Below are 16069 nucleotides of genomic sequence, written 5' to 3'. Positions count from 1 at the left end.
GGTGGAATGAACTTTCTCTAAATGTCCATACAGCTGAGTCACTGCCAATCATTAAACAATGATTGACGCTCCGTTTCTTAGATAACCACTGCCCCACCACACAAAATAACTTCTCTCACACTCTATACACATGACTGCTGCATCTCCCTTCCTTCTAATTACATTATAAAATTTGCCTATTGCACCACAGTGTTAGACCTTATCAGTAACAATGATGAGTCTTTATTTATGAAGGAGGTGGAACATTTGGCATCTTGGTGTGATACCCACAGCCTGGCCCTCAATATTAAGAAGACCAGGGACATGATTGTGAATTTTCGTGTAGGCACAAGGACCATCCACTTACCACTTATTATCAGAACTGGTACAGTAGAAAGGGGCACCAGTTTTACATTTTTTGGCTTAACTGTGACAGAGGACCTAATGTGGGGTAATAATTTCAGCTTTGCCATAGGAAAGGCCACAAAGCTTCTTTTACCTGAGAAAACTGAGTGCTATAGAGAGTGTGCGGACAAATGGACTCTTGGTGTGGTTTTCCAGCTGCACTAAGGCGGAACAACAGGCACTGCAGTGTGTGATGAACAGCAGGGAAAATAATTGGTGCTAGTCTCCCGGGGATTAGCACCATCTACACCACATGCTGCATGCCCTTTATACACTTTTTTACATAGCTGTTATGGTTACTGCACTGTTGCTCTATGGTTGCACTTTGTTGAATACCAGGAAAGATTATGCCCTAATGATATCTTGTGTTATTTATACTTTGTTATTTATAACAATGACAATAAAGTTACTTGAATTAAATTTAATTAAATTGAACTGAGGCTGTAGTGTAGTGGTTAGCACTGTCGGCTTGCAGCTCCAGGATCCAGGTTTGATTCCCGGCCAGATTCGATTCCTGTTTCTGTGTGCATGGAGTTTGCATGTTCTCTCTGTGCTTGGTGGGTAAATTTCCCATAGTGTGTGTAAATGTAATGGATTGTAACCCTGTTCATGGTGTACCTCATCTCGTGCCCTAAGTTTCCTGGGATAGGCTCCAGGCCCCCCGCAACCCTGAATACAGCATTCAGCAGTATAGACGATGAGTGAGTGAGTGAGTGAGTGAGTAAATTGAATTGAAAGGCTAAGGCCTAATAATGGTGCAAGTGAGTTATAGCAGCTTTTCTGTTTTCTGTTGTCTACTCTCATTAGTTACATTTTACATGTTCACAAAACATAATTGGTGAATTTAGTGATTAGTTTATTGTTTTATGCATAACACATGGAACATATTTAATTCACATAACAGTCTCATTACACTTGTGTTAATTTCATTTACATATTATTTTCTGAACAAATGTTTGCAAATATATCATCTCAGTATTGTTCTCTGTCTCTCTCTCTCTCTCACACACACACACACTTTAGTCACATTTATCGATAATTTATTATAAAGCATAATGTATAGTATATGGATAACGTTCCAAAAATAAGAGCCTTCAGTTCAGTTTGAACTGAATGTACAGTATAGATTAAACAATTCATGGTAAATTGAAGGAATTAATTATGAATTACATTTACATTGATAACAAATGCATTACATTTAATAATACTGGAATGTTTCAATAATGTAATAAAACAATGTAACAAAAACACTGTAATACATAATAATCAAATAACAAAAAACATGCTATTTTTGGTAAAAAAAAAAATTTTTTAGATTGGTGGCATAATAGCATCTATTACAAAGTAGCACGCTTCAATATTTTACTTCATGACCTTTCAGTTTGATTAAGGAGTGCTATGTGGCGGTCAATTCATGTGACAAAATTATTCTCTATGGTTTCAGAACCTCTCTGTGCTATAAGGGAAGAAGAAAGTTTATTGTTAAGAGAACAATGATACTCAAAGAAAGGTGAAAGTTACTTACAGAGAATCATCTAACTAATAATAAAATGTCAACCATCAGCTAGAAAATTTATGCTTACAGTTTTCTGAGAATCTTAAGGGCTAGTATTGGAACATTATCAGGTAAAAAGTTCAACAATCAACAGTGCTCATTATACTGATTATTGAAGAGCTGAAGCTGAAACTTCTGATTAAACGCAAAATATTGCTATTCAAGGGCATTGTCAATGCATGACAATGTACATCTGCACACCTCTGCTCACTTGGATGGAAACACTTCATTTTGAGGTGTTCATAAATCCTTCCTTATTTCTGATCTTGTTGTATAGAACTTTTACCTCATCCCCTGAAAGCAGCCCTGCACAGATGAAGATTAGCTTTGGTGAAGTGCAATGCATTCATGGCTTGCAGCTCAGCCTTTTTTTTATTGAGGGAAAACAAAAACTTGTTGATAGATGAGCAAAGAGTATTTGAAAAGCAAGAGTTTGAAATGAGATTATGTCAAAAAAATTATGTATTTGTCTTTTCTGAAAGTTAAAATTAATTCTAAAGCCAGAGTACAGCTAAGTTTTGACTCACCCTTTTGGGTATATAGCTTTAAAGAACTTTACCTTTTAAAATAATATGATTGGTTATACAAAAGTAATTAAAATATAATAAGACAGCATTTCCTCTGGTTACCATTCTACTAAATGGAATAAAACATGGTACTGTAAAAAGAAAATATTGGTGCAGTGTGAGGGTGTTTTCAAAGGTTCATTAAACTCAAACTCCAAAATGTGACATTTACTAATGTTAAAGGAAAACTTAGACCTGGCTATGATAACCTTTAATATCCTTTCTCAGCTTCTAAAAAAAAATAACTACTAAAAGAAGCACTAATATAATAAATTTATATATAAAATGTCACTTAAAAAGGTGAGCAATAAAAAGTCTTCCTCAAATAGCAGATATAACCATGATGCAGGCCCTTTCCAAAGGCTGAACCAAACCATGTTAAATGAAGTAAAAAGCTAACTGCTTAAATCAGAAACTGTGAGCAACCCTCTGCTCCGGTAACAATCACATCCATCCAGATCCGCATGGCCTCTGGAGATGGTGCTACCATGAAGTACACTCGATCATGTGTCTTTACACTGAATGTCAGTGAAGGGTTTGGACTCTGTGTGTGAGAAACAGCAATGACATAAACTTTTGTTATACAATAACATATGTGTGACACTTAGCAGATGTTTTATTTATTTTTTTAACCCTAACATTCAATACTATCTTTCAGTCTGTTTTTGAAGCTCACCTTATATGCATTTTTAAGATGATCATAATATACTTCCTCAATTGCCTGAAAGTAGATGACACCTTTTGATTTTGCTTCATGCTTATCTACAAAAAAGAGAAACCAGACATAATTATTCTATTACAGTATATTTTATCCTTAGAAAAGTTATTTTATCCTTTTTAAAAAAACAAACAAACATAGGAACATATGCTGTATCTTGTCAGTATATTAAATACTGACGGCCTCCGAGTGGCGCAGTGGTAAAGCGCTCGCCCTATCATCCGGAGATCGCTGGTTCGAACCCCGGGTGATGCTGTTTTCCTCTCACAGCCGGAGGCACAGAGAGAGCTGATTGGCCGAGCTCTCTCAGGGGGGAGGGATGAGAGGTACTTGTGCTCCCACATTAGTCACGGCGCTACAGCCAATCAGGGGCGTCTGTGAGCTCGCGCACACGGAAGGAGCGGCTAGCGCTTTCCTCCGAGTGTGTTACTCCGCCCCTAACGGTGCGTGAGCGAGCAGTTCGAAAAGATGCGGTCGGCTCGCGTCACGTGGTTCGGAGGAAACACGGGATAGCTTTCGTCCTCCCGACTGAGTGGTTGTAGTAGCCTTGATGTGTGTGGGAGCCTCCTAGTGACGGGGAGTAATTGGCCACTACTAGATTAGGGAGAAAATCGGGGAAAAAAGAATTGGACAGGACTAAATTTATAAAAAAAAATTAATAAATAAATAAAAATACTGACAAGATACAGCTGGCTTCAAGGGCTCCATAGTAATATTGTCCAAGCTCCTTTACTCACTACTGCCCTCATGTGCCATACTTATTATAATAAAGTATTATTATTATGATCTTAGAGAAACAAAAAACAAAAGAAAATATTTACATATTGGATAATAACAGATCGGGAATACCTGCATAGTATGCCAGGGTCCTGCGATTCCGATCAAAAACAAACCAGCGCTTTTTCCAGGTCTTAATTTTCCCCCCCATTTTGATTAAAAAGCCTCGGCATGTCTTTTCAGTGATAACAAGGTGAAAGCAAGTGTCAGGGTGATGACCTGATGCTTCAATGTGACTCCGTAAGTCAAAGTCATTTCTCCTAACTGGCAGGTAACGGGTCACTGGATGTGACTGAGGAGACAAATGACAATTTTTTTCACTTTTTTAATTCTGTATTTTTCATCTATGTTGCAACAAAATAAAATAGATTTCCACTTTTGCTGTTTAAATAATTTATTAAAGAAATTTTTTTTACTGTTAAAAAAATATATGAGAAACTGGAACTTACAGTTATGAGAATAAAAAATACCTTTATTTCTTGATACAATCCCCTACACTAATGCACTTATCGAGCGTTTCACTAATATTCACTAGAATATTCTTGGAATATTCCAAGATTCACTTGGATACTATCAAAGAAGAAAGTTTTCTTAGTATGCCGAAGCCATGATAGTGCATCATGTCTGTAATGCTGGCCTTCCAGAAATTTTGTTAATGGCCTAAACTTGTGGAAATCACTTGGAGAAAGGTCGTGGATATGGGATCAGATACGTCTCTTCTGCAAGTTGGCGACAAGTTACCAGTTGAATTTTAAGAATCAGGTGTTCAACTGCAGGGGGATCCTATTTTCAGGATCATCATTAATAAATGAACTGTATGGCCTTCTTTTTTAAAATGTTTGAACAATTCACATGTTTTACTAATGCTAAAAGCTTCTTCAATAGGGCTGCAAACTGACCACAAAACTTCCAAAACTTCTGCTTCCTGCTCCTCCATAAAAACTGCAGCTAAATTTGCTCATTAAAATAAGCTGCTTGCATTTGGTGAATCAAACACAAAAGTCTTGTTTTCCACTATAAACAGTATTCGGGAACCATCTGACACAATTCCACCCCACCTGTATTACACTGCTCAGTGTGACACTTTTATGACCTTCTTGACCTTCTATGACCTATTATGCCCAAATTATTAATATTCATCAACAATTTTCGTTCATTTCTAAAATATTGGAAAAAGTAGTTGCAATACAGGCTCATACTCATCTTAGTGACAATAACCTTTTTTAATTATTTCAGTCTGGATTCCGTACCAAACATAGGATGGAAATTGCTCTGGTAAAGGTTACAAATGATCTCTTAGTGGCTGCTAATGCTGGCCTATTAATTCCTATCCTGCTAGATTTTAGTGCAGCCTTCAACACTATCTTACACACTATTCTATTAAAACATTTAGCTCTACTTGACATCACTGACATCCCTCTCTCCTGATTTACTTCATAATTCTCTGACCATACCCAGTTTGTACAATAATAAAAAAAAAAATGTTCTCAGTCACTCCTAGTCGGCTGTGGTGTTTTTCAAGGCTTTGTCCTTGGTCCCCTTCTGTCCCACATTTATCTTCTCCTTCTTGGTCACATCGTCAGAAAATTAAATATACTGTACAGTTCCATTGTTAAGCAGATGATGGACATCTTTATATATCCACAAAACCTGACTCTGCTTTTCCATCCTCCTGTCTCATTAACTGATTAAATAAACACATCAACTTTCTCAAACCTAACAGCAATAAGACAAAGGTGCTCCTCATAGGGTCAAAATCCACTTTATCCAATCCAACAGTTTCTTCAAAAATTTATTTCTTTAAAGTAGCCACCTTTTTCAGCTTTGCACACTCTTGGCATTCTTTCTGTCGGTCACCTGTAATAGTTTTCCAACTATTCTTGAAGGAATAACAAGAAGCGTTGAGAACTTGTTAGCTGCTTTTGTTCTCAAATGGATTTAGATCCATCGCTCTCCTTCTTGAACAAATAGATCTTATATGAACTAGAGATGTATTTGGGGTCATTATCAAATAGAATAACTGATATCCCATCTCTGGCAATCCTGTCTCTGCCCAGAGACGAAAAAAAGCAGGCTAACAAGAAACAGTGTCAGTGCCCCGCTGCCTCCTCGGCTCAGCCACCTTCTGCCTGGCAGTGCACCTTGCCTGATCACGCCAACTGGATGTTGTAAACAGACTGACTTCACCCTCTGTTTGCTCAGAGCAGTCCTGAATGGCTGACAATGCATTAGCTTGCATGTGGCCAGCTACAGTGAGAAACTGCCTGTTTTAGCACTGTAAATAAAAGAGCAGCTTTTCCTGGTGTCCGTGTTTCACTCCGCCTTGTTGACCCACTATACTACTGTACTTTGAACAATCTAACACATAAAACATATTCTGGATTGTTAAACACTTTTTGTGTACTGCATAATTCTAATAAATGTTCTTTCATATTTTGGATACCTTCAGTATTAATGTACATGTTGAAAATTATAAAAATAAAGAAAAAGGAGGTGGAAGGAGTAGGTGTGTGTATACATTGACACTGCCCTGCCAAAAAAAAGTCACCACCTAGATTTAACTAAGCAAATATTCACTAGCCTTCCATTGAATAATTACCGCAGTGATTAATATGTTCAGCTGGCAACAAGTTATTTACCACTAACTGATATACTGAGTAGGTTCTCATCATTTCTTAAACAAACATGGCAGAAGACATATGTTGTGGTCATGGCAAAGATAAAAGTTTACAATTTTAACTAATAAAAACATCCTAAATGGGAATATCACTTAAAAAACCACTCATTAAAAAAACAACAGTGGAACTCACAGCTATGTTTAATAGCGAAAAACCAGAGCATAGACTTTTTTCTTACCTGATGGCATAAGCATATTACAAAATGACAAAGACAGGATTCAACAGTTGACTGTCCTTTAAACAGCTTGAAAAATTCCAGAAAAAATTATGTTATCGCTTGTTAAGAGTTGCTTGTGGATGTACATGGGTGTATTTCAAGGCCAACCTTCAAAGTCAGTGCCTCTTTGTTTGACATTGTGGTAAAATCAAAAGGAATCAGCTAAAACCTCAGAAAAAAAATTGTGGACCGCCAAACGTCTTTGGGAGCGAATTTCCAAATGCCTTTAGGTACCCCATTCATCTTTACAAAAGACAAACAATACTAAACAATTATAAACACCAAGGCACCATGCAGCCATTATACCACTTAGGAAGGAGATGCTTTCTAGCTCCTAAAGCTGAACATACTTTTTATGAAAAGTCTGTAGTTAAAGCGCTTCACCAGCTCGCCAGTTTGGAAATCATATACTGATTATAAGTAGCTGCTTAATCTGTAACAGCTGTCAGACAGCTGTATATATATATACACTGTATTACAATATTGATTGCACATTCCACCAGTAAGAGCAGAGCGTGTGTAATGAGTAATCTGACGTGTTAGGTCCGCCATTTAAGTACTCAGTTATTCAGTTACTTTTTTAAATAAATTTAATCCATTATTTAGACAATTTATGTAATCAGTGAGCCAGACAGCAGTCATTTCCAATCTGTAAGTATGTGTGTGAGAAAGTCGTCCTACAAGCTCCGCCCGATAACCTGCCCCTCAGTTATTACTGCTGTTATACCCCTATCTCCCCTATGCAGTTTGACTATGCGAGGACCGATGTGCAGAAAGATGGAAACCTAATCACAGCTCCCTGTGAATCATGATGGACCATAATTACGGCCACTGTGCGAAACCACGTAGGTGAGGTGGAGGTATTAGTAATTCACAGATTATGGGCCAAACTTCGCTGAGTGATGGTAAAATAATTATACGGTTTTATAAGGTCTTGACTAAAACAACATGCATAAGGAATCACAAAAGAGTTTTTATTTTCTGTAATGGAAAAGTAACTTTTATCAAAAAGTAATGCTGTAATATAACTGATCACTTTTTAGAAACAGTAATTTTGTTTTACTTTTTAGAGACAGTAATGTAATTAGTTACTTTAAAAAGTAACGTCTCCCAACACTGCTTATGATACATACATTTATTCATGCAGATGTACCTGTTTTACATGTAAATGTGCAGGCTTGTCACTAAATGATTTACCCTAGCAAAGAGCCGTATAAGAACAGGTGCAGCTGGCACACCTAAAATTGGTGCCGGATTTTTGTTTATAGTCTAAATAAAAAGATTTGGGCTATTGTTGTTTACTTACAATGTTTGTTAATTTAATTTAAATGAGGTTTTGGCTCTGGAAATTGTGCCATGATACTCCTCTTTAATTTCCTACGTACAGATGTGGCCATTAACACTAGAAGCGCTGCGTCAGTGTCACCTACTTTTAACGTGATTCACCGGTCATATGACCGCCTATTGTCTTGAATGGGAAGCTGTCGCTGAGACACAATGATCGCTAGATGGCGCTTTCACCCAAAGCAAATAGTTTAGCTATAAGATCAACTTGCACTTGGACAATGCGCTATTAATTTCCACGTTGATAATCAGCGATAATTTTTTTTTTCATATTTAACTGAGAAAACCTAGAGTCTCTAAGGGGAGTCACTAAGTCTCTACTTAATTTTATAATGTTTTGAGAAAATTAATTAGTTCGTTCATTCCATTTGAAGCTTCTGAAGTTCACGGATGTTTTTTTTAGTGTGACAGTGCTTTAAATGGAGCAGGAGCAGCGATTTAGTTATGAACTTGCTTTCATGAAATTATCGCTAAAAACAATGTAATGACCCCTCCGGAGGATATAAAGCATTATTATTGCGTTCGAATAAATCAGATCTACCACAGCAAATGATAAACTATGCTATGTCATAAACGAAGCAAACACCATGATTATGCCTCATTTCGTTCAGTGTTGCTAGGCAACGGACCATGCACCTAATCTGGAATGTGGAAATGATGTGTGGCCACTCAATGAGAACTAAACCAAAGATTTCAGTAACTACACGGAGTGTAACATAGTGACACGAAACAGCTGAACAACTTCACTTTTCTGTTTACCTCTGAAAAAAAGCTGTATATGGTTTGTTTATATTTAGAATTTTTTTAACAGTACAAGAAGATAACAGTTTGGTCTGTGCAGTTAGTGCCCTTGTAGAGAATAAATAAATGAGTAAAACCTTCCAACCCCCTCTCACAATAAGTTAATTTAGAGTTATCAGCCTGAAAAATAAACATTTAACAGCACCTCAGATTAGAGGCGTTATGAAGTCTTTACAGAGCATAAGTAGCAGAGACATCTTAATATCAACTGTTTAAAGGAGATTAATGCATTTTTTGGACGCCTTCTGCATTCCTTTACAATGTAGAAAGCGTCCAAAAAATGCATTAATCTCCTTTGAACAGTTGATATTAAGATATATCTGCTACTCGCGCTCTGTATAGACTTTATAACGCCTCTAATCTGAGGTACTCTAAATGAACTTCTTGTCCTAAAATAACAACTAACTGTTGTTTTTGTTGTTGTTACGTACTGTAATTACCTAATTCCATATGTTATTTTATAGTTTTGAAATCCCCAGTATTGTTATAGAATGTAGAAAATAAATCACTAAACAAAAAACAAAAAAATTTGCAAGTGACCCCAAACTTTTGAACTAAAGTGTATATATATATACACTCAGCAAAAAAAGAAACATCCCTTTTTCAGGACTTTCATTGTAAAGGGTTTAAACAATGTTTTCCATGCGTGTTCAATTAACCATAATCAATTAATTAACATGCACCTGTGGAATGGTCGTTAAGACCCTAACAGCTTACAGAAAGTAGGCATTTAAGGTCACAGTTCTAAAAACACAAGACACTAAAGAGACTTGTCTATCGACTGTGAAGAACACCCAAAGAAAGATGCTCAGGGTCCCTGCTCATCTGCGTGAACGTGCATTAGGCATGCTGCAGGGAGGCATGAGGACTGCTGATGTGGCTAGGGCAATAAATTGCCATGTCCGCACTGTGAGCCGCCGCTACAGGGAGACAGAAAGGACAGCTGATCATCCTCGCAGTGGAAGACCACGTGTAACAACACCTGCGCAGGATCGGTACAGCCGAATATCACACCAGTCACACCAGAAACACACAATCCCTCCATCAGTGCTTAGACTGTCCGCAATAGGCAGTCCATGAGGAGGAGATGCACTGCAGTACTTCAAGCAGCTAGTGGCCACCCCAGATACTGACTGGTACTTTTGATTTTGAGTCTCCCTTCATTCAGGGACACATTGTGCAACATGTTTAGTTTATATCTTATAGTGTTGACTCTTTTAGTGTTCATACAAATATTTACACATTAAGTTTACTAAAAGTAAAAACAGTTGAAGCTGAGTATACTTTTCAAATAAAATCGCTATTACTTGACCCTGAAGTTTAGTTTAGCACACAAAAAACAGATAAGTCATTTCTGGTAAATCAACTACATATGTAGTTTATTTACAGTAATTCATAAAAAAAAAAAAATTACATTGTGTATAAAAAAAGTGTCTACTTTATAAACAGCTTAGTATACTGTGCGTCGAGATGCTGAAATCCCTTGCATGTTGCCCCTCCACATCGCGTTTTTTGTGCTTCCATTTCAAGTGGAGAGATATTTGACCAACAGCCTAGAACAAGCAAATCGCAAGCTTAGGTGTGATCACAACCCCTTCCTAACGACCGTGCCAGGTGGAGTTTCAGGTAAATTTTAGATAAAAAAAAGATCTTGTATGATCATGATGGGTGTTTGCATGCACTTTAAATATACAGTAAACAATAAACACTGCCTTTTGCAAAGTGAAAGTGACTGCCGTTGATCAAAAGGCTGATAATCGCGCACGCAGATATGAGCAGATTTATCGATAAAACTGCAGACATACTCACCCTGAAATGCAACAAACAAATATATATTCTTTTATCTGAATACAATGTGCCAGCACGCTCCGAGGTTAACACCCACAGACCCCCAGTTACTGTAATCCCTCTTCTCACCTTTTATTTATGATACTGTAGGTGTGAAGTTATCAAACCGGTTTTGCTGATGGGGGAATTGGCAGTATTGGGGGTTTTAAAACAAATTAACAAGACTAAGCAGGCGTCTTTGCCTAAAATGTATTTCGCCAGCAAAACATAAAATAAAAATAAAATTAAATGTTAGATGGTACCAATTAAATCAGACTTCATAGTTGAATTTTTTTAATTTGGGTATAATTCATACATTTACTGAATATATTCAGATTTAGTAAAATAACAAAAACTGATGTCTCCGTTTTTTCCCTCCTTCCATTTGCCTGGATCACCATTCTTTTCTCGTTTTAATCTGTGTATTTAAGTGAAATATATGTTGCATAAAGATCTAAATATTCCTTTTTATTTATGGACAAGTGTATTATGTTTAATCTGCATTATTGCATTATATTTCAAGACATGCTTCATTTACCTTAGTTAAATTTACACATTTACACCTTAAAAAAAAAGAAAAGAAAAGCTTAGAGATTACCATTTTGTCATATTTTTGTGTTCATTGGATTAAACTAAAACATAAGTATTTTTATTTCTGATATGTACATATATGTTACAAAGGAATTTTGTTTCTCCTTTCAAGCTCTTTATTTATTTATTTACGTTTAAAAGGCGTCTAAAAATGACCAAGTTTAGTAAGCTTCATTCTCTAGACAACAGGACAATGAGGTCTGCTGGAAGTACCAGTTGTTGACCTAAATCTTGCATGTGAACAGAGTGCTAAGCGCGTGGGTGGGGGTTCCCTACTAAAGCACACTGCCGTTTCACGCAGTACATGGCCAATAAACCAGACAAGTTTGGTTTCAAATTCTGGGTGACAGCTGATGTTGAAACAAAATACATGTGGAACACAATTTCCTATCTAGGGAAAGACGACAGTAGGGTGACTGGTCAGCGGTTATCAGGCACCGTTGTAATGCGTATTGTAGAGCCTTTCCTGGGAAAAGGAAGAAATATAACGCTCACAATTTACCAGGCAAAACTAAAGAAAAATGTATGCGTTCTGAGCACAATGCATCAGGTAGTTTCAACTGATTAATAGTATTATGATTTAATACTGCATATAAGCAGTGCATGAATGTGACCATAAGCAGTAGGAGATTTATTCTGGAGTAAAGGAGCTATGTGCGCACCAGAAAACGGCAAAGGCAGTAGGGGCAATGGCATCATTTTGTAATCTTTCTCGTGTTTACCTTTTTTTATGAATTACTGTAAATAAACTACATATGCGGTTGATTTACCAGAAAGGACTTTTTTGGGGTTTTTTTGTGTGCTAAACTAAACTTCAGGGTCAAATTTTATTTGAGAAGTATTTTATATATATATATTAGTTATTAAAAAGAATAGTATCAAAATCCAACTTGTCACACAAGCAGTGCGGCATTGGAGCGCAGCATCTCGTTCCCGCTTTTTCAGGGAACAGGGTTACAGCAAAGTAGCCTGAGACATTCCCTTTCAAAAGCTACACTCGATGCTACGTGAAAAAACGCTATGGGAACGAGAATACCACCGCTGCCGCACTGCAAGTGTCTGGACTAAGCCACGCACTAAGCCAAAAAGGTCTCAGACATTCAATTTATTTTATTTGTATAGCGCTTTTAGCAATTGTCATTGCCACAAAGCAGCTTTACACAATCAAAAGAATTATTTAAGTTTGTATGAAATGTGAATGTGTATGAATCAGAAAAGTCAGTTTGTCCCTGGTGAGCAAGCCAAAGGTGACAGTGGCAAGGAAAAACTCCCTGGGATGGTAATAGGAAGAAACCTGGAGAGGAACCAGACTCAACAGGGAACCCATCCTCATTTGGGTGAAACAGTAAGCAGTAAATGATCTGCATTTATACAGTGTGTTAGGTGGCAGGCAGTTCAGCTATAATAGCTGATGTTAATTGATGTTAATATGGAGTCCAGGTAGTTATTGTAGACCCAGGTAGACTTGTAGGAAGTTCCAGTCCTGAACTATCGAACTGTCAAGTCCCCAGAGAAACAGTTGCCAACACCAGTCAAGGCCAGAACCATCTTCTAGGTAAAGAGAATAATCCCCAGACATCAGACGCATCCCAAAGAGACACACGAGGCATCCATGTGACAAGACATAACTTTGGGATGCTGACTCTAGGACCCGTAAACCCAGAGTAGCATGGACATTGAAACTATAAAATCTGACAAATGTGTGCAGAGAGCACCAACCTGCTGCATCACACGCTTGCTGCAAGGGGACACCTCTTGCCAGCACAATTGATAAGGCAATCCCCCTGGTCAAATGAGCCCTAAATCCTAGAGGCTAGGGCAATAGCATCTCTCACCCAATGTGACAGCGTTTGTCTAGTGGCGGCCATCCCCCGATTGCGGCCCCCATAGCATATAAAAAGCTGCTCTAACTTATGCCACAGGCCAGTGCGGTGGCTGTAGTAAGTGAAGCCTTTCCTGCTCCGGAGCTGTAAAAGGCGGAGGACAGAAGGCTTTGAGGACAACTGGGTGCATGGTAGAGAATTAAACTTTCGGAAGATAGTTCGGATGAGGATGCAGAATAGCTCAGGGGCAAAGTCTGGGCAGGATGGGGAGTCTGAAAAAGCCTGTGAATCTCCAATTCTCTTCAAAGAAGTAATGGCCATAAGAAAAACCATCTTAAGGGTCAGAAGCCTGACAGGCGCTGACTATAGGGGTGTTGATCAGACCTTTGAGCACAATCGCTAAGTCCCAAGAAGAGACCGTCACTCTAGTGAACGACAGCAACTGTTTATCTCCACGAATAAAACAGGCAACTAAAGGGTGCTTTTTTCAAATACAAATTTCAAATTTCAAATACATTCCATTTGAGGGCAAAAGTTCTTCTAGTGAAGGGAGCCCTAGCGCTTAGAATAGTTTCAATTATGCTGGGTTAGGGTTAGGGTTAGGAGTTTCCATTCCCCATGTGTCACAGCCTGTCTGGATAGCACGTCTGCTTCCACATTCATATGCCCCAGAATGTAAATCACCCTGAGGGACAGGAACTTGTCCTGTGCCCAAAGCAGAACCTGGTGCACTAGCTTGTTCAAGCGGCGTGAGCACAGTCTACCCTGGCAATTTATATACGAGACTACTGTAGTGTTGTTCACCCGCACTAGGACATGGTAGCCTCTCAACTGCTGAAGGAAGTGTATCAGGGCCAGAAATAAAGCCATTATTTCGAGGCAATTGATGTGCCACGGGAGAATATGGCTTCTCCAGCTCCCTTGCGCTGGACGGCCATCTAAGACCGCACCCCCAGCCCGTGAGGGAAGCATCTGTTGTTAGCGTCTTGCGACGACAAGATGCAACTAGAGTGGATAAAAGTAAAAAAAAGGCAGAAACCAGGGTCTGAACCACATAGAAAGGGTACAAAGCCCCTGGCGCGTAACCTTTATTTGCCTCCAGGGATTGACCCTTGAGTGAAATCCCCTGGCTTCTAGCCACAACTGAAACAATCTCATGTGCAGAAGGCCCAAATGTATCACCGTGGGCGCAGCTGCCATGAGACCTAAAGATCTCTGAAAGTAATGAACAGTCACTTTCTGGCCTAGCTTTATTTCCCTCAGGGTGTTAAAAATGGATTCAACATGCGCGGGAGACAACTCTGCCCACATCGTGATCGAATCCCATGTGACACCCAAATATGTTGTGTTCTGAGCATGTAAGAGAACGCTTTTTGTGGCGTTTAGTCTTAATCCTAAAGAATCGAGCTAGGATGACATGTCAATGTCGAAGCTCTAACTTCTGAAACTGAGCCAAAATCAGCTAGTCGTATATGTAATTTAAAATACGGATGACCTGGAGTCGTAAAGGAGCCAGGACTGCATCATGCATGGAAGTACCTGATACTGGTAAGCTTCACCCCTGAAAGTGAACCTCAGGAACTTCCTGTGTTGTGGCAATATTTCTATATGAAAATATGCGTCCTTCAGATTGATTGTCACAACCCAATCTTCTGGTTGAATTTGAGAAACAATCATTGTGACAGTCAACATTTTGAGCCTGTACTTTCTAAGATAGCAGTTCAGCCCGCAAAGATCTAAAATTGGACGCAGCCCCCCGTCCGAAAAAAACGAATTGTAGTAGCCTGACTCTCTGTCTGGCAGGAGAACATGTTCTATGGCCCCTTTCCCCAGCAAAGTCTGCAATTCCAGAGTCAGCAGATGCGCCCTTCCCGGGTTCACAGAAGTGGAGACCATGCCGTTGAAACGTGGAGGGCAATGTGCAAACTGTATCCTGTAGCCTCTCTCTACAGTCCTTAGTACCCAAGGAGATATACCTGGCAGTAGCATCCACAGTTTCTCCGAAAGGGACACAAGTTTTGGCACTTTGGCCAGATGGGAGGGGTGTTAGATGTTCGGCATCCTGAAACCTGGCAGGAAGTGATTGAACAACTAACATCTTGTTGGAGACTGGCGTTCCCTGAAACACCAGTGGTGGTGGAGCCTCCTGGGGGTGCCAGGGAGAAGACTTTATTTTCAGAAGGAATTCTATGCGCCCCTCCGCGGGAGGAACCACCCCCACTGTCCTGGGCGCATGAGCCCCAGGATGTCTTTTTTGTGAAGATGATGGTCCGGCCTCTTTGAGGCGGATTGCGAAGGGGTGCCCAGCTCATCCCACTCTCCTTTTACGCTTAACGTCTCACGAGAGCCAGACGTGGTTATGGCTGGGTGGTTGAAAGTCCCTACTCTTGAGCATGGCAGGGGAGAAGCTTCCCCAAGGCCTGTTCATAGAACCACCATGGTGTGCAGTGCAGCAGCAGCCTGACCCGCTGCCTAAAAAGCTTTCCCGACAAGGGAAGATGTCAGTCTACACAGCTTGGTGGGGAGTGTCGGCTTTTTCAGGGAGCATTATGTCCCAGGAGAGAGATAGCCCACAAGCATCTCTTCTATCTGGGGCATCATCATATAACCCCATGCCTTGGCATCAACGATATTCTAATAAATCGAAGTTGATAGCACAAAAACATGGGATGCATAAGGCTTATTCCATGAACGCGTTAATTCGTCATGGAGGTCGCCAAAGAAGGAGAAAGAACGTGGTTAAGGAGAGAACCCCTCCCCCAGGCATCCGACAGAAACCTGTCGTCTA

The 16069-nt window shown here is 39.3% G+C and overlaps 1 protein-coding gene across 1 annotated transcript in view; it reads right to left on the bottom strand.

The window, feature by feature from the left end:
• Nucleotides 1-1597: 1597 nt before the first annotated feature.
• Nucleotides 1598-16069, bottom strand: part of phldb2a (pleckstrin homology-like domain, family B, member 2a) — a 66650-nt gene continuing 52178 nt past the window's right edge. The window contains exons 8-10 of the mRNA XM_053476087.1: nucleotides 4073-4292; nucleotides 3182-3267; nucleotides 1598-3049 (exon numbers count right to left, since the gene is read on the bottom strand). Of these exons, the coding sequence (XP_053332062.1) occupies nucleotides 2909-3049; nucleotides 3182-3267; nucleotides 4073-4292 (447 nt within the window). The 3' untranslated portion in view covers nucleotides 1598-2908. The remainder of the gene's footprint in view (nucleotides 3050-3181; nucleotides 3268-4072; nucleotides 4293-16069) is intronic.

This window comes from Clarias gariepinus, chromosome 17 (assembly GCF_024256425.1).
Source record: "Clarias gariepinus isolate MV-2021 ecotype Netherlands chromosome 17, CGAR_prim_01v2, whole genome shotgun sequence".
Classification (NCBI taxonomy): domain Eukaryota; kingdom Metazoa; phylum Chordata; class Actinopteri; order Siluriformes; family Clariidae; genus Clarias; species Clarias gariepinus.
This window is presented reverse-complemented; position numbering and strand designations above follow the sequence as displayed.